Genomic DNA, 19,811 nt, shown 5'->3' on the forward strand with positions numbered 1-19,811 from the left:
ACAGGGATATTTTACAGGACCTGTGTTATTTTTTTAAATGAATGTAAAGAAAATCAAACCCAATTGCCCATCACAGATCTTCTTTATTTTGTCATGAGGTGAATCATAAACAAATGAAGTAACCACCTTAATACGCTTGAATAACTTACACATATTGCTTCTGCATTGTAACATCTTTAGTGAAATGTATTTTACAAATAAATCTGCAACATAACGGTAGATACAGTGATGCACAGTGATTCATAAAGGGTGACAATTAAAACTTTCTTTTCTTTTTTTTTTACAATCAGCTTGAACCAAGCACAAAAGCAAAGCTTTCCAACTCAACAACACAAGTCAGCGGTCGCAAGAGGCGTGAGCCCGAGGTCGCCGAAGCTCTAGCCCAGACAGACAATGTAATCTACTGTGCCCAGGATTCATGTGTTCTCATCAACTGCACGATAGATGAGATCAATGCCTCTAAAAGCAAGGTGGTCCGCATCCTAGGACGCTTCTGGGAGAGGACATTCCAACAGGTACTACGCAGGGGAAATATATTTTCAACAGGGCTTTTTTCCCCATATCAGTTAGCACCAGACAACATTTTTTGATTGAACTAAACCCTCCAGCAGTTTGCTTGGCTCTTTTGCAACTTACATGTATGAGGAATGTTTTTGATCCTTTTGTGATTGGATCACGCTTTGGGAACCTCTATTTGTTTTTGTTTTTGTGTCCTTAAAAGTTGTAGGGCAATTCGATGAAACACATACATGTACATCCAGCTCCCTATCATTGGAACTTTCCTGAAATGACTTGACTCCACTTTGTGCTTTGCATGAAAAGGTGCTATACTCTCTAAAATCTTCATGGCTTTATTTGTTCATGATGGGAGTAAATGATGGGGGTAGGATGTTAAAAAATTTTCATTTTATGGAAATGCCTCTTAAAAAAGCAATATCTTATATCAGCAGCATGCACTTCAGATCTTAGTACAGATTAATTTGGTTCATTTCTGCTCTTTTGATTTGGTAATGGGATAACATTGCCATTTACGAAGATGTTAAGCAATTTTCCCCATTCGAGCATCCTTTTTTCAGATACTGTGGGACCAACCTATACAATAGATTTAATGCTCATATAGGGCTAGATAAATCTTACTGACATGTCAAGTCTTAATAAAGAAATGATATCAACAACAACATGGCAATAAAATTTATTTTTGTTGTTGTAATGTTGTAGGCCGTTAGTGAGTTGACGCCTGTGGTGCAAGCAACCATAGCATCTACTGCATCCGCTGCTGTAAGAACTATTCCCTACAACATCCCTCTGCCAAGGGACTTTAGTGACTCAACCAAGGTGAGTTAGTGACATTTTGGTAATTAGATTCTCCACTTCAAATTTGATAAGTAACCCCCCCCCCAGGAAATGAAATGAAATAAAATAAAATAAGACAAAAATAAGCTTGAGAATAAGCAGTGAAAGATTACTTTTGGTACTTGTTTGTTTTGTTTTTTAAAAACTAAACTCAGGTTGATCTTAATTCAAATCAATACTCTTTTGTTCTCAATTTCAATTCAATTTATATATTAGGTCAAAATCACAAGTAAATATGTCATAAACTCTTAGGATCACACACCCTTAAAACCAGCTTCTTGAAATTTAGAGGGATCCATAACAAATAATGACAATGGAGGGCGATTTGAGATTTATTTTCTCCTTTCATATGGAAAGTAATTTTTGTTTACCTTTTCATATTCTCAGTAAAACCATTGTAAAATAGCAATGCACATCTGCAGTACAAATATTTAAAAAAATTCCATGTGGTGACCATTTTCGTACTTCTCTAAATGGTCAAGTTAATTGGAGTTTATCCAATTGCAGTTCATTTGCGGTGGCAATTTTGTAACTCACAAGGGCATATGGAGAAAAAAAATTAGAGGTTAATAGCCAGTTTCTCCATTTATTCTTTCCCCAACCCCTACATCATGATGTCATGTGTGTTTTTGTCAAGTGTATAATAATGAATGCATTATTTGCTTTCTTCAGGCATCGACGTTGGTCACGACCGAGGAGTTGGTACCACCGGTGACCCCCATCGCTTGGTGGATCATTGTAGTCTCAGTTCTAGGCGGTATCATCTTACTGCTAATCATTATCTTAGGTTTATGGAAGGTAAGGAGTCATTTCCCATTTAAATGTCATTTGGATCTCTTGAGGACCAACCCTATCAGTCCTCAGAACCATTCTTGATTAAGAGGAAAGAATTATATGTCTAATCGTTTGTTTCAAGATGATTTTTTTATATAGATCTGTCTCTCTTTCAGTCTCTTTATCTTGTATGATACACTTATATTTTATACCCCTCTACATCATAAATGTTATTAGAGCATAAATATTAATATAATCCAGAAATGAACTTGAATAGTCACATGCACAGAATGTAGACATGCACTTTTGTAGGATTTACCAAGAGTTTAAATGAGCTTTAAAGGTCTGAGCTTTATATAAGATGAGATCACTGCTATAGAGTTTGAGCTGCCTTCGCCTCCTGCCACCATGTGTGAACAGTCATGTACATGTACAAAATAGAATGAACAACGTTCCGTGCAGGCCTTGCGTGTGACTTGCGAATAACTTCTTGCTACCCGCAAGGCCGCAAGTTGCCCGCAGTGACAGTATCTCACACCCATCTCACACGCAGTTGCCCTCAGAAGCGTACGCAAGTCAAATTTGCACGCAGAAAAGTTTTGAACATGCTCAAAACTTTGTTGCGGGTGAGTTGCGGGCAATCACCCGCAACGCTTGCAGGGGACGATGTGACAGGGCCTTTAGTAACTATAGTTTAGTGCTTTGCTTCACTTTATTGAACATGAAACATTGACGGAATGGTTTAGAATACAAGACCAATAAATTTTATACATTTGATTAAAAACGGTAAATGAAGAGCCCATGACTAGGCCATATATTACTTGTTCAAGACAGGCAGATAAACACAAAGTAACAATAATACAAAAAACACAAAAGAATTACAAAGATTAGAATATATTCATATGAATCTACATGTAAAGTAGCTCAAGATGGAAAAATCAGCCCAGAAAATTTGAACTGTTAGTCTTTATGTTTTCTGTTTTGCTTTAAAGCACTTATCAAAACTTCACCTTTTCTCCTTGTATTTGCAGTGCGGCTTCTTCGAGAGAAAGAAACCAGGGGAAGATAACAAGGAATATGCACCAGTCGCCGTCACAGATAAAGATGGCCCTCCATCAGATGTATGACGCTCCTGACTGCCTGATATTAGCCAGCTATTAACACCTTCCTAGTTTTATCTCTTCTTTGAAATGATCTTGACCCTTGTTTGTATGTACTATGATAAGAGTATTTCTTCTTCCTTGTGTGAGAGCAATCGCTAAAGGTCAATGATGCATCTTTCGTCGCCGTGGTGATGGAATCTTGTCCCTCAAATATATCAACTTTTCAACAGATTTGACAGGTATAACTGCCATATCTATTAAGTGCTTTGAGATGTAGTTTTGATGTGTTCAGTGCGATATCAAAGCGTAATAATGAGATTAATAATATTTTGTTTGTATGGTGACAGCCCCCGTTTGCAGAGTGAAAGAGATTTTTATTCCTGTATTTTGGTGATTTGATGAGTGCCCTATAATATGGCATTTAAATTGAGTGGTCCCATGGTCAGGGTGTAAAACTATTGATCTTCTGGTTGCTTAATAACAAGCATTTCTGCTTTCTCAGCTGTCCAATTAAAAAAAGACTCTATAAGAAAAAAAAACTGATCTAGATCGCTACGAGAATTTAGCATGATCTTACTAGGCAAAATCTCAGTTCTTAACCACAAAATTATGAAGAATTACCAGAATTGAGCTACAAGATCTTATCAGCTTAATATAGAAATGGTGCTGAAATAAATGGGGAGTTGCCGATGTTTCTTAAAGTCTCTTTTTGGCCATTAATTTTACACGTTTTTAATGGTACAGTATACAAATGATGCATGGGTTAGAGTGGGTCAGTAGGAACTGTGTGCACAAGGTAACTTTGGCATGGTTTAGACCATAATGCCAAAGTTACCGCGTGCACACAGTTCCACTGACCCACGAAAGAAACCCATGCATCATCTGTTTTATAGAATGGAAAAATTTTATTGAATAAACCACAAAAATTAATGATTTACCGGATGCATGATAATTTCATGCGTCCAATAAATTCAATTTACTGGACGCATGAAAATATTTACTGGACGCATGATTTTTTTTACTGGACGCATGATTTTTTACCGGATGCATGAAAATTCCAAAATGTAATGCAGACCCTTTGATAACCCTGGAAAACATAAATATGTATGCCTAACTTGATAATATGTTGGCACAAAGGCATCATTATACCAAAAATGCCAGATACAGCTTTGCATTGACTAGATCTATGAGGCAGCCATAGCTGTGTGTGTATGCCCGGGCCGCTCCGGTGGCCAGTGCCTACGGCTGCCTGGGCCCGCACTTGAGATTTGGCTGTGCACAGCCAGCCCAGCCCAGGGCAGTGCCAGTAAGGCAGTAGATCTATAAACGTTAGATCGTATGTCTGGACTTCTCAACTAACGAGTATGCAGGCAGTTTTAATCCCTATGACAATTACGGTAACGTATTTGTACTTACAGATCATTTTGCATCCTTTATTTGATTCATTCTGCCTTGATCGAAAATTCAAAATTTTGACGTAAACAAGCGTAACAGTACATGCGCGATGACATCACAATGACCTTTTCGGACGATAGCTTGTTTACAGTGGATATCGTTTTGATTATCGGGATATCGTTCATGCAGCCCAGTAAAAATTCTTGCATTGCTCTCAACCAATCAGATTGCAGGGATTTTCCCATCCATTCTATAATACCATATATGTGATGTTGACCATAGTCAAGCATTATATTATCTGAGGTTTTACCTTCAAGTTAAGAATAAAAATAGGAGATTCTATTTGCATACTTAGATGAAAAGTGTTGAATGTTTGATTGTGACTAAGCAAGATCATATATTGTGAAATATGTGCACACCTGTTGAAGTTCATAATGAATGTATATTGTTACTAGAGGAAAGATCATATACTGAGGTATGTGTACATGGGATGAAGACGCATAGTAAATTGAGACCAAAGTTGTGCAGCATAAGTTGATTATGAGCAGTGATGTACATGTTCAAAGTAGTATGGACCTAAGATGGTAGTTTTCATGTGCATCCTAAAGCAATATATAGTTCAAATCAAGATTTGAACCATGGCGTAACAAAAAAACCTTGGTTTAAACTAAACTACAGCTTGTATAGGTCTGATTCTTAATATTGAGCACACAATGTTGTCCTAGATATGCCAATTTTACTCAGAATCATCGAAAATGTGTGAGTCACTTGTGAGATTTGAAGAAACAAATTATTATTAGTATAGAGTATCGAAGCGATGACCTTACAACAAAATTTTTCAGCGTTTTTTAATATCATATCTCGGTTATTTGAGGATATGGTCATGAAAATGTTGAAATGTGCAAAAGGAAAGTCGATGAAATCACATTTTGGTACTCTATAGATCTGATGGCCATGATATGGTATCTTTCATATGTCTTTGTGAGTGATATTTATTCAATATGTTTATCTGTACATATATGTTTTCAAAAATAAGACAAAATGCAACTTTGCAGGGGTTTGAACCTGATAATAATCATGCTATGTATTAAATTAATATGAAATGAAATAAGTATATATATAGATGTATCTATGTGATGATGATAAATGTGGAGCACAGCATTTTTTTTTATATCCTAATGGTTGAGGAGTGTTGTTTCTTCTATGTTGAGATTGTAATATGTTTAAATTAGAGGTAAATTGCTTTCGTAGAGATTTTATGTTGGGGTTTTAAAACATTACAAACAATGGCATATTTTTTTCTTAAATCTTAAAAAATATAATGAATAAACCTGAAGATAAGAAGCAAAATGGATCCTTTGTGAACATTTGTCAATTCAAGATGTTGACATTATTTTTAAATTTAGTATTTAAGTCAAAGTGTTCACATATAAATTGGTTCTGAACTGAAATGTATTATTCATTTTAGTGTAATTCAAAACAACTCCCTTCTCGATATGTGCTGCAATTTGTTAGCTTCACATTGATCTGATTCTTTCCTTTGGATCTAATTTTCCCATGAAATCTATTTTTTCTGTTAACTTTTACAGTCTAACCCCTCTACCATAACTTCCTTGCTATAAAAACGGTTTCCTTTTCTGCAGCAAAATCATCATTAATCATTTTGTAACTAATTATATTTAATAGAGACATTAAGGGCCCATTGCAAAAAGAGATGCAATCCAATACAACTCAAAATATCAGATTTTTAAGTGATCTGTCAGGTGTTTCAAACAGAGATAAGTGTGACTCAGAGTCGGACATTAATTCTAGTTCCATGCGGTATACAATGGATCACTGCATTGGTCAAATCATACACAGAGGACACACGCTTCTATAGATTAATCAATGATATAGTGCATATATTAATATCATGTGTGCATTGACACTAAGCATACATCTTTGTAAATGACCTCCAGAAGTTTATGTTAAGGATTTGCATAGAATTGTTGGTTGCATTGAAATCTTTCTGCAGTTGGCCCTAAATTGTTTTATCTCCTATGTTTGCACGAAGTTAATAGTGTGTCCTGGTATATATTTGTCTTACATGACCAATTATTTTTTAAATACAATTTCCATACTTTCAGTTTCATTTCCGAATGTTTAATATTTTTGTTTTCCTGAAGTTGCCCTTAAGATGTATTCATCACTTTTCTAGAGAACCTGGTTGCACAAAAATGTTTTAGATAGAAATGTGTATAACTTTTAAATAGGTTAAACTAATGACCATTTTAATTAACTGGCCCCTTTAATCATGGCCTGAAATTCTCAAAAGAAATTTGACTTTTCCAATGCGTTTTTGAACTGTACATGTGCATTTGTACAGAATTCATCCAAAATTATCTGATTTGATTGATGCTATAAAATACAATTGATTACATTTTGGCATATTTTATGAATGCTTTTCTGTGGTCTATCGGTATCAATGATTTAATTCTCCCTTGTGAAACTAGGGCTGTGGTAAGTTCCTCCATTCTCTAAGCTTATGACATTTTTTACTTCTGAACTTTTGGAAGAAATCATTGATTTGATTTGAACTGATGAAGTGCCTGATTTTGATATGTTGTTTTTGTACGTTTAGGAGTATGTCTTGACCCCCCACCTTTGTTATTTTATTCTATTTTTCTTTCATATTTTGAAAATGATTTACTCCAGTGCAGCATTAATTGTGCTACCAAGATTTAATTGAAACCTTTGAGGGAAGAAAACGGCTTACAGAATAATGTAGAGGTGTCCGGGTTGCATTTTATATTTCTTATATCCATGTAAGGTTCCTTATGAGGTCTTTATTCTAGAGATAATAGAGTATTTGGTATTTTTACTTTTTAACCACGATTGTACAGTAATCACAGTTTTTTTTATATGGTTTTAAATTGAATCAGCAAAGCTTTCATTTTCTTTTCATTTTGTTATTCAGATTTTACTCAGATTCACTTTGTTTCTTCAATGATTCATTCTTTTGTTCATGAAGTGAAATATTTCATGGAAGTTTTTTTTTTATATTAAAGTAGAAAAGTTGTGCCTGATGATTCATTTTGTAATAGTTGCTTTCAATTATATACTTATGCTCTTTTTTCTATTTGAAATTGTTTCTTTTCTATGTATTCTTTATAAATTGCATTAGAATCACAAATTGCCAAAATATTAATCTTTTTTAAAGGACATGAGGCACAATCTCAAGAAGTAACTGCTAGCATGTCATCAATAGAAAATATGCATTTTTAAAGAATCCTTTGGTGGTCTTTGTGAATGGATGGATGCATATCATGTCTGTAGGTATATAGGTCTGTTTTGCTTATTGATATACCAATGTTACATTTCAATCCCGTCTTAGTCCAAAGGGGTTTACAAATATGCACATATATGTGTATGTCACTTTGAATAGATACCATTTCACTCTTTCACCAATTTCAAGTCTATCGCTTGAGTTTGAATATTTGCTATATTAGTGTTATACAAAGTGTTGCATGGTTGATTAGAAATTGGTAAGGTTCAATAATAATGCATTTTTGTTTTACAAAGTAAAGTTGTTGATAATTCATGTTTGGATTTAGTCTGTGATGTTACTATGTTTTCTTCAGTCTCAGCAATTGATGAATATTAATAATGAATATGAATATTAATATCAATTGCCCTTTATGACATCACAAAAGAGTTCAACAATAGAGCTTTTGTTATGCTACAAAACAAATGTTGAAGTCAATGTATATCATTCTAGCTGTGTATTGACATTTTGGATAGTTTACACTTTAAGCTCCTATATTCTTTTTGTGTGTAACAAGCCCAGTTGGCAATTTATACTTAAAGCTTTTTTATTTTTGTGATTTTTGAAAAGTGCACCAGTGCATACATGTACACTACTCCACATAAAAACACTATCAACATTCTGAATATTACAACTCATGAAACGCGAACTATGTTGAAAAATTATTCAAATATCTGTGCGCCCAAATATTGGCATAATCATATAACAATAAGAGACACATGATTCTGAATAAAGAGAAATATAGTTGATTATTGTATAATATATTTAATTGTAGATCTGCTCCACAATTTGGCTTGTTATACGCAATATATGTTGGAGAAAAGCAATTGTGTGTGTGTATTCTGTTTTTGTACATTGGTTATAAACTGATGTCTTATTAACTGACCTTTTTCAGTCATTTTGGATGTATATTGTGCTCGTTATATATGTAAATTGTGTGTTGCAAAAAAATGTATTATTATGATGACTATTTAGTATGCATTATCATTGTAACAATTAGCCTATAATCTTTGCTCTTATGTGTATTTTGTTTATTGTAATATATAAATTAATGAATGCTATAAAATGATTTCTATGTTAAAAAGTACTTGTCATATCCAGCAGATAGATGGACCATTCTGTGATTAATTAGTTACCAAAGTTTCCAGTTTATCAAATATTTAGAAGAAAAATTGGTTTCCATGAAGAAAAATCATTTTCATTTCAACCAATATATTCAGAGTAAAATCTGTTCACCAGGAAATGGTTATTTTTGTTGATAATTTGCCCATTGTACATATATTTCCAATATTATTATTTCTACTCCTTAATTCAGAAGAGAAGTATGCTAATTATGATTTTTTTCCATTTCTGGTGCCAGCAAGCTATTCTTTTCTCTTATTTTTTTCTTTCTTTCAAACGTTTACTTAAGGATCTATTGGTGGTGTAATGTTTTGGATTATATTAATACTGTAACTGTCCATAAGTTAACATTTTCATGAGTCAGATTATGACCAAAATCAAGGACTTTTGGGTGCAGATTGTACAAAACGTGTAATTTACCTATTAACATTTTTCTTTGATTGGGTTTCTGCGGTTCCGAGAGGCAAAACTGCTTTTATTTAACAAAGGTTCGGATTCTGTCTCCCCAACCTCCCTCAGATTTATACAAAATATAATTATGCAGATTTTACTGTATAAGATTTATTTTGAGGTTGGATTTTCCCTTTTTCTTCATTTTCTTCTTAATCATCTCTTTCTTAGAGAGTTCACCTTTCTTTATGTTTTCTCATAATTTCAGCTAATGTAGCTGCATCTACTTAGGCTACTCCGTGTATGAAATAAATAAATGCCATGTGTGTTGTGAAAAGATCTCACTGACTTGTCAAAAAGTCGAATCATAGGTATCAAATCTGTTTTTGTATCAAATGTACATTTATAGAACATTTAATTTTCATGTCATTTTCCTTTTTTTAATTAACTTATCTTTTGTATTTTTTAGAGCACTTAATTTTTGTTTTTCACAATAAATGTAAACTTAATTCACTATGAACACTGTCGTCTTTGGACAAATTTGACAGGTGTAATGTATTTGAAAGAAATTTGGGTGTATGGTTAAATTATAGATTGATTGCTTATTATGCTAAGCTAAAGCTGTCACAAAGATGTTTTTAGTAAGGTGGAATAAATTTTGTATAAAAGAATCTACTGAGTTTTTTAAACTTTCTGTCATGTATTTTACTTAACTTCTTCAGAGCAAGAAATCGGTATAGCATTCTAAATTCTCTTAACTTACTGTCATCTAAATGACAATACTCAACCCTTTCTTCTTCTTCTTCTTCTTTCTCTTCCTCCTTCTTCTTCTCCTCCTTCTTCGTTGTCATTGTCTTCTCCTTCGTCGTCGTCAGCGTCTTCTTCCTCCCATCCTTCTCTTCATCCTCACCCTTTTCTTCATCATTATATACTCTTTTTCAACTTATTTCTCTCCCCCTTAACTCTTCACAAATATTCATAAAGGATCTTTTTTTTTCGTGTACGGGGTGCAGAGGGTGAGAATGAGATATATCAAAAGAGCGAGAAGGCGATGACAGGAGAGATGAATTAAGAATTTGTGTAAAATATGTTGTAATGATGAGAGTCCGAAGGGGGTGGGGGTCAGTGAGAGAAATGGGGTATATGGAGAGGAGACATACAGACCCTTCACTCATCAACTTATAACATTGCACAAACTCATTTGCAACTATCTCTTTTTGGAAGGGGGACGGGGTAGTCCAGAGGAAATCTGTAAAGCATTGTTATGATTAAAATAAAATGAATTTTGTGATTTCGCATGTGACTACATAATTCATTTTATTTTAATGATATAACATAGTTCTCTATTTATTTTCATCATTACATAGTTATTTTTTATGACCCCCACTCTTCCTCATGCTTAATTTTGATTTATATATTTTTCGATAATTCGCATATTGCAAAACAAAATAAAATAAAAGTAGGGGCGGCAGAGCGAGGTTTAAAGTGGGGGGGGGGGGGGCAGAGGATATATGTCAAAAGGGGATTTGGGTTCAAACGGATCTTTTTCAAGGTGAGATTACGTTTTTGCCTGAAGAAGCTGTGTGTTTCAGGCAAAGTTAAAGGGGATATCTGATTACTAAATGAATGATAAATCGAATGAGCTGTTTGGTCTAAAAAATGAAGTCTCAAGTCGTAAAACTTGCTTTTTGGTCTATTCTGGAACTTAATACAGCTTTGATTTTTCTATGTAGCGTGTTAAAAGGGATAGAAAAGTCTTCCCCTTGAAATTATTTTTTTTGTTGAAGAGAAAGATATTGTCTGAAAATGACCTAAAGAAAGACTTTTAGTTTGAAGAGAACATAAAACAGGACCATGCAATTATCAAAAAAAAAAATTGGACAGGCCCGGGACCTCTTTTTTTTTCCTCACTGTAAGGTGAGAGACGGTCAGAAACCAATGCGCTTTTAGCATGTTTAGGCCCAACATGTATGATTAATAAATTTCAATGAATGACATTCCCCATACTATATACATGCCCCTTCAGGGGCGAAAAAAAGAAAATCAACTAAGAAACTACGAAAATACATAATAGATAAAGGAGAGACAAAACCTCAAAGACAAAAATGCGTGTATTAAAATAAGTGTTACCTGTATTTCATTTTTGAAAAAAAATTGTTTCCTAGGGAATTTATTTATCTATTCATTTTTTTTTTTTTGGGGGGGGGCAAGTGCCCAACTGCTGCCACCGGTTTCGTGTGCCTGCAGCATTTGCTAATTGAATTACCTTGAAATAACCTACTGACAATTTTGAACAAACTAGAAAAAGGGGGATTAATCAGAAATATAAAAAAAAGGTGAAAATGAGCATACTGAAGAACGTGATGAAAAATCAAAGAGCTATAATGGGGACAGTAAACAAAATTTAAGGGATTGTTCAATAATATCTGCAAGGAAACAGAACGCTGTATGCTGAATATGGAAAACGGACACTGATTGGGCATGAAAAGAGGGCATAATTCGGTAAGGCTCCTTCTAAGATAAAAGGAGGCATTTCTTCTTGGGTAAAGAGGCCAGGGGGGGGGGGGTGGGGAGCTTACCCTGTTCTTCTCATTTATCTTTTCATTTTTCTCTTTTTTTTTTTCTTTTCCTCTTTTCCTCTCTTTATTTCATCTTCTCTCCCTTTTCTTCCCGCTATTTTACTCCTTTCCCCTCCTTTTCATTTCTTACTCACCTCCATCTCATCCCCCTTCCCCTTTTTCCGATGTTTTTTTTTCATTTTCCAGAAAACCCATCAGAGGGGGGGGGGTGGCAGACAGCATCCTGCATGCCCCGGTTGTTATTCCACTCACGAAGGAGTGAAGCGCGATATAGATGAATTCACACGACTTCAATCTTGATTTTAAAAAGCATTTTTTTTTTTTGGGGGGGGGTGTGGGGGTGTTTGTACAGGTCACAATAGCATAATGAGCATATTTTTTCCAGGTCGATTGAAGCTTTTTGTGAGTGGGTGTGTGTGTGTTTGGGAGGTGGTCCTCCTGTACGCCAGTGACAGGACATCCCCCCCGGCATGCCCCCTATCCGAAAACAGTTGGGGGATCTATACCATATCCTTTGGAATTTTCACTGATCTCTATACTAATCATGGGCGGAAATCTGTCCCGAAAGTTAGGGGGGACAACGGGCTGATCCAGCTAGCCTTGGGGGGGGGGGCAAAAACATTTTCAGCCATATGTTAATCCCCGATCGGCCGCTCGAAGGTAATTTTTGTCTGTTTCATTGAAGGAGTAGTCCTCATGGTCACTTTTTAGCTTTATTCTTATAAATCAACATAAATATATGATATCATTGTCCTTATTTATATAATGCGAGCGCGAAGCGCGAGCAAATTTTTTGGGGAAAATTTATGTATTTTTTTCCTAAAATTTGAACATTTTGGGCAATGTTTGTTATCCTGAAAAAGATGTATATACAACTAAATATTTACCACGACCGCGAAGTGCGAGCAGAGGTTAACTGATGGAAAAGGTACCTGTTAAAGACTGCTTGCAATTAGCCATGAAGACGTTACATATTTCAACAATCAAATAATGCGAGCGCAAAGCGCGAGCTGAAATCAGTTTTTGAATTTTTTACCTAAAGTCTGGAAATTCTAAGCACTTTTTGTAACTTAAACATATAATAGGTACAGTGGCGTACCGTGGGTCACGGCATGGGGGGGCACCAGCAAAATGAGTCACTTAGCATTATGAGTCACTTAGTGAGCGCGCGAAGCGCGCCCAGTTGCCAGGTATACTGACCTAATAGAGACATTTTAAGGACAGTGCCATTAAACGGATATGTATCTCACTGGTCAAGCAATGCGAGCGCGAAGCGCGAGCTTAAAATTTCTGATATTCAGACTTAAAAAGGGACATTATAATCAATCTTTTGTAATCATGATACGCACCTGTCTCGTTAAATAATGCGAGCGCGAAGCGCGAGCTGAAATTTTTGTAAATATTGACCCCCAAACAGGAAGATTTTAAGGACTATATTTTAGGAATCCATTAAGAGTATACACATCTTACCATAGTCATCTAATGTGACTGCCAGTAAGCGCTTGCTGATTTTGTTAGAATAACATGCACATAAAGCACTTGTAATCATGATTAACATACCCATCTCACTAATCAAATCTTGCGAGCGCGAAGCGCGAGCCGAAAATTTATATAGGAAATTCAGACCTGAAGAGGAGCATTTTAAGGCTTGTTTGTAGGAATTCACGAAGACCACACGTAGTTCACTAACCAAATGATGCGAGCGCGAAGCGCGAGCTGAAAAATGTTAATATTCAGATCAGAAAAGGGACATTTTAAGGACTGATTCTAGGAATTCATGGAGAGCAGACATATTTCACCAATCCACTACTGCGAACGTAAGCACGGACAGGAAATGTTTTATATTAAGACCTTAAAATGGGGCAATCACTTTAAGAAGTCATGAAAAAGAAGCATACTATTGTACATAAAACAATAATAACTCGAAGTGCGAGGAAATATATTTGGCAGTTTGGTGTATATTGACTTGAAAACGGGAGGTTTTAGTGTAACAGGATTATATATCTCGGTAAACAGACAATGCAAGCACCAGGAGCAATGAAGACATAGGCCCTGAGCAAATTATGTTTCATAAAGTTATGAAAAAAATGTTCCTTATGTAATATAACATAACATAATTATGATATAATATAACATTATAATGAACAATAATGTCTTCTTTCCCACTACGTTTCTCTTCCTTTCTCCCTCTTTTTCTCCTTTTCCCGTTTTTTTTTTTTTTTTTTTTTTTTTTGGTCAGCCGATTGGGGGGGCACGTGCCCCCCCATGCCCCCCCGTAGTTACGCCACTGAATAGGTATATAACTAAACAATTGATGCGAACGCGAAGCGCGAGCGGAAAGTTTTGAGATTTAGACCTAAGAACGAGACACTCTATTCATGTTTTGTAAATCATGAAAAGTAATTGGGGGTCTTTCTTACACCCGGTCCTTACATAAATAAAGCGAGTGCAAAATGCAGCCAGAAAATGTTCATATACGTTTAATTTGAATTGATCGAAAAGGTACTTGTTAAGGACTGCTTGCACTTAGCCATGAAGACGTTACATATTTCAACAATCAATGCCAGCGCGAATCGCGAGCTAAAAATTTTTGACATTTTTTCAAAAGAATCGAAATTTTTTTTAAATTTTTGTAATCGTGAACAGGGTAGCTATATAACTAAACAATTGATGTAAGCGAAGCGTGAGCAGAAAAATTCGAGATTTAGACCTAAAAACGGGACACTCATGTTTTGTAAATCATGAAAAGGATGAGTAATATGGGATCTTTCTACATTAATAATGCGAGCACAAAATTTTTGATATTGTAATCTGAAACTGGATAATGATTTAAATAGAGAACAAATTGAATATCTGAATAAACATAAGCGTTTTTCAGATTTAGACCTAGAATCTCGGCATTTTACACATCTATCAGCGAGCGCGAAGCGCGAGCTTAAACTTTTTGATATTCTGATCTGAAAAAAAAGAGTCAATTTCAGCTATATATTTCATGCACTTTGTAGGAAAATTGTGAGGTGGATATGGATCACACTTAATATTTCATTATTATTTGAGTTTTGACATAGGACCGGGACATCCTTATAGGACAAGTCATATGAAAATGATGACTATCTTCATATTCCTCTTACTAAGCGCGAGATGAAACAAAAGGGACAATTTAATCATTAAATTTATATCTTATTTATTAACGCATTTTGCGGGCGAGAAATCTGATGATATTATGGCCTGAAAACTGGACATTTCAAGCACTTTTGTAATTAGGAATAGAATGCATCAGTTAAAATATTTTTAACCATCAATGCGAGCGCAAATCGCGAGCCAAAATCTTTGATAAACTGTCATGAAAATCAATATTGAGACATACATAAATCGCCAATCAAAATACAAGTAGCACTATCTGCTACGTTTTGACAATCAGACTTGAAAAGGGATATTTTCAATCTAAATGGAATACACAAAAATAATAGGTACTGAATAAATCGAATTTTGCGAGTGCTCAGTGCGAGTAGAAAATGCCAATATTCAGACCATAAAGCTGTAACTTTTATAGATCACTTTTTAAAAAATCCGTTGGTAAATCACACAAAATCTTCCAAACATGATATTTAAGCTCCATATTGAAAAATCACCTAACAGGCAATGCGAGCGCGAAGCGCGAGCGAAAATTTTATATAGTGACATGAAAGATTCTTTCCAAGTTTTCACCTCATCTTATTTTATTCACTCTTGAAAATTTGACAAGCAAAATAAACAAAGGTTTTCACCCAAAATGTAAAGTCATTTAGTCCAAAATACATGTATTATTTCGAATGGGAATGATGCATTTTTCTCCATCATAAAAGACCAAAAATAGTAGGGGGGACATTTGATATTGTGTCCCCCCTACTATTTTTGGTAGGGGGGACACGTCCCCCCTGTCCCCCCTGGGATTTCCGCCCATGATACTAATACAAAATTACAGGTCAGTGCCAGTGGTAATTTTACGCCAGTGTCATCACTGGCATGTGTAATAATAGGTCTACAAATGAATTCGTACAAGAAGACACAGATATAATCAAACCCCAAAATGTATTTACAATAGTAAGAAAATTTTGATAAACGAAATAAAGATTTAACCCCCTCGTCAATATTTTATTATTCAGTTTAGTTCGAGTATGCATGGATTACTATTGAGGGGTCAGTAGTTGATGGATATTTTACTCCCCCCAAATTTTCATTATTCAATATTCTCCATACTATGCCTGGATTGTTGTCTCGGGGTCAGTAGCTGAAAGAGTCCAAAATAATAGCTACCTGGATTACTATCCAGTGGTCAATTGTTAAAGATTTTACCCCTCCCCAATATTTCATTATCAATATTCTTCATGACATTGTTCAATATTATTCATGACATGAAGAGTATTGAATAATGAAAAATTGTATGCCTGGATTATTGCCTAGGTCTCAGTAGTTGAAGGAGTGTAAAATCATAAATATTTATTTCATGTATGCCTAGCGCCTAGCCCGATGCCTGGATTACAAAAGTATTGAATAATCAATTGTTATGAATTTTATTCCCCAAATATTTCATTAATTTATTCCATGTGTATGCCCGGACAGGGCCCTAGGAACGATTTTTTTTTTAGAAGGGGGGGGGGGGGCTGGTTTAAATTTGACAAGAAAAAAAAAAGGGGGGTCAACAAAAATGTAGACGATTATGGTCAGGAAAAATTTGACAAGCCAAAATAAAAAAGGGCTGCACTATAAAATGAAGGTGATTTTGGTTAAATTTGTGCTATTTGGCATAGGCCTACCTACCAGAATTTTCTGGGGGTGATGCATATGAAGAATAACACACACAACACCCCCTATAGGCCCTATAGGTAAATCTTGGAGGTGCTTTAGCACCCCGGCTTCCCAGGGCCCGTGTGCCCGGATATTGTCAAGACAGCTATAGTTGAATTTAAGAATGCACTCACATCATATTAAAAAATATTTCACGTATGCCCGGATTACTATATAGGGGTCAAAGACACACTAGCTATGGATTTAACCCCCCCCCCTATTTTCCAATATTTCATATGCCCAGATGGCCAGATCTACTTTGTACAAGCCTTTTGTCTATTTTTTTAAATGATCTTCAGATTCTAGACTGCTACACCAGACATTAATTCTGTGTTAGTTTAGCCTAATAATTTCTCATGTTGACTATATCTGCTGACATGTTGATTTATGCTAAATAGTTATATCAACTTCATGTTCTTGTAATATTTGCATTTATAATGCAACAGTGAGTGGCAAATTTCTTGTATGGGTAAGGGGTTGCCTCCTAATTGGTATGCAGTGGCGTAATGAGCCAACACTTTGAGGGGGCTAGCTCTGGCATTTTGCATAAAATTTTCTTCTTCTTAATTCTTCTTCTTCTCCTTCTTCTTTCTTCTTCTTCTTCTTATTATTTATTCGTTTTTTTTTTTTTTTTTTTTTTTTTTTTTTTTGGGGGGGGGGGGGGGGCAAGAGCCCCCCTCACCCACCCCCATCTGTACACCAGTGTTGGTATGGGATAATAAAGTTCAATTCAATTAATAAAGTTATTTTATAGGTAAAGGAGGCGCGATAGCTCAGTCGGTATAGAGCAGGGGTTTCGGATTCCGGTGACCCGGGTTCGATTTTTAAGCGGTGCGCTAGTGCCCTTTAATTGGTAACTAAGGCATTTATCCTCATTACCAGGTCCCTCGGATAGGACCTTAAGCTGTTGGTTCCCTGGTTGCTTGCTCACAGGCATTCGTGCTTTCTTTGCAGTCAGGTAAAAAAACCTCGGTATAACAAACCTCGGTATGATAAAAAAAACTTTTTTTTTAAGAAAAACAACTTTGCCGATAATACGATATCGCGATCGCAGGAGTATCGGAGTCCGCGCCATGTTTTAACTTCCACGTAGTGAGTGCCGCGAAGCAGACCGATCCTTCGAAATGTTATGACAATTATTTTCATTTTTTATCATGTTGGTGTAAAATGGATGACGACGATAGAAAGAAGAAGTTAATTGCTGGCAGGGAGAGGGTAAGGATTCACTTTGACTTTTGTTGTTACGATTTATTTCAACTTAGAATTAAGTCGCATCAAATTTTGTCGAACGGTGTCGTGTCAGTGTTCTCGCGGGAAGCGTCGGCGGATGACTCACTGGCCAGACGCCTCTCGGATTGAGCTGTGAAAGTGGGATGGGAGTGATATGGTGAACTGTGCATTGTTTGACATTTTTGTGTGTAGGTATCAGTGTGGTTGTTAACCGTAAACGACATTCATATCCAGCCCAATGTTCATTTTAACAGGCTAATTTTAACCCAATTTTGTCCTAATTTTATTTTTTTATTTTGGCCAGATTGAATTGCAAGAACCCGAGTTGAGTCCTGACTGAACTAATTTTCTAAATTTGACCGGGCCGGATGGGTAGTGCCTAGTGGTGTTGCCTGTTGGTGCACAAGAAAGCACATTTCTGTCACCACAACACACCAAAAAATAAAAAATAATCTTGGAATAAGTCGAAGCATTGAATATGTACGATGAATCCATTATTGATCAAAAGTTAATTGCATGCTTTCTTGATTTATCAATTCTCCCATAATGTTAGATCTAATTGGTGTGAATGTGAATTGCCGCAGCATTGACCATTGACAATTGTGGATTCATGTTCAATGCTCCAGATGCCTCTCTAACGTTAGACTCTAGCATGCATTGACTTTTGTCTTTTCTTAACGTGATTGGTGAGACTGATATCAGATCAGGGGAATGAAATAACACTTGTTTTGATATGAGATATTTTAAGAATAATGAAATCTAGGCAAATATATTTTACAAATATTTTTTAAAGCTGGGTTAAAAACACCCTATTGGCAGGGTTGCAGAAACTTTTAAGCAGTCAAATCTTACAATCAAATGTTGGTTATCAATTTTGTTTGTCTAGCCCAAATCTAAAAAGAAAAAAAAGTGTACACAGCAGGTTGACAAGCTAATGAATTATGATCACACATATTTCAATTATATTTGAAGATGAAGAACAATGCATGATTTTTCCAAGTGAAGACATTGAAAATAGTTACAAAATAAAAATTACCTCTCATAATGAAGAAATTTAACATGAGTTTGAATATTTTCAAGATATCAAAACCAACTCAAAATTTTATTTGGCTTTTAAGATTTGAAGAAATTTCACTGTTTTTGTTTGAATTTTATCTTTTACAATTAGTCAAAAACCAGAATCACCTTGAGGTTGACTTGGCCCCCCCCCCCCATGAAAAATCTTAGTGACAATCCTGGTTTCTCAAGTAAACTGCCAGATATTACCCTGCGTCGTATTAGGATCCAAGCCGAAGATAATTTCTTTTACTTGTATATTCAACCTATGAAATTCGTTCAGGCAATATCAATTCTGCTAAAACTACTAATTGCAAAATAATTATAGGAATGTGTAAATCAGATACTATTCTTTTGCTCATATTTGCAGCTGGCAAAGTTTCAGAAACAGAAGACCTCTCCTGATAAGAAAGTGAAAAAGAAAAAGAAGAAGAAGTCCCCAGCAGAGCAGGTAGATGATGGTCTTGGTGGGGCTAATGGAGACAGTGACCTGAGTACTCCAGGACCATTAAGTGATGACTCTTCTTATGATCAAGTGGACTCCAGCTTTGCCAGTGATTTCTCATCACCATTGCATTCCGAGGTAAGTGTTCAAGCTGAATAATTTGTGCATCTTGATTGTATAGAGGCCAACATTATATTGCCATGTATCATTGTTTGTCTTATTAACAGGCAAAT

The 19,811-nt window shown here is 35.4% G+C and overlaps 2 protein-coding genes across 3 annotated transcripts in view; both read left to right on the top strand.

Annotated features, from left to right (window-relative positions):
• LOC129274266 (integrin alpha-8-like) overlaps window positions 1–3,578 on the top strand; it is a 51,914-nt gene extending 48,336 nt beyond the window's left edge. The window contains exons 26-29 of the mRNA XM_064108281.1: window positions 291–515; window positions 1,219–1,335; window positions 2,026–2,151; window positions 3,159–3,578. Of these exons, the coding sequence (XP_063964351.1) occupies window positions 291–515; window positions 1,219–1,335; window positions 2,026–2,151; window positions 3,159–3,254 (564 nt within the window). The 3' untranslated portion in view covers window positions 3,255–3,578. The remainder of the gene's footprint in view (window positions 1–290; window positions 516–1,218; window positions 1,336–2,025; window positions 2,152–3,158) is intronic.
• Window positions 3,579–17,874: 14,296 nt separating this feature from the next.
• LOC129274265 (putative leucine-rich repeat-containing protein DDB_G0290503) overlaps window positions 17,875–19,811 on the top strand; it is a 32,037-nt gene continuing 30,100 nt past the window's right edge. Inside the window, exons 1-2 of one of the 2 annotated variants that reach the window (XM_054911102.2) lie at window positions 17,875–18,062; window positions 19,504–19,716. In XM_054911102.2, coding sequence (XP_054767077.2) covers window positions 18,015–18,062; window positions 19,504–19,716 — 261 coding nt within the window. In that variant the 5' untranslated portion in view covers window positions 17,875–18,014. The remainder of the gene's footprint in view (window positions 18,063–19,503; window positions 19,717–19,811) is intronic. The other variant, XM_064108957.1, reaches the window with a different exon arrangement.

This window comes from Lytechinus pictus, chromosome 13, assembly GCF_037042905.1.
Source record: "Lytechinus pictus isolate F3 Inbred chromosome 13, Lp3.0, whole genome shotgun sequence".
NCBI lineage: Eukaryota > Metazoa > Echinodermata > Echinoidea > Temnopleuroida > Toxopneustidae > Lytechinus > Lytechinus pictus.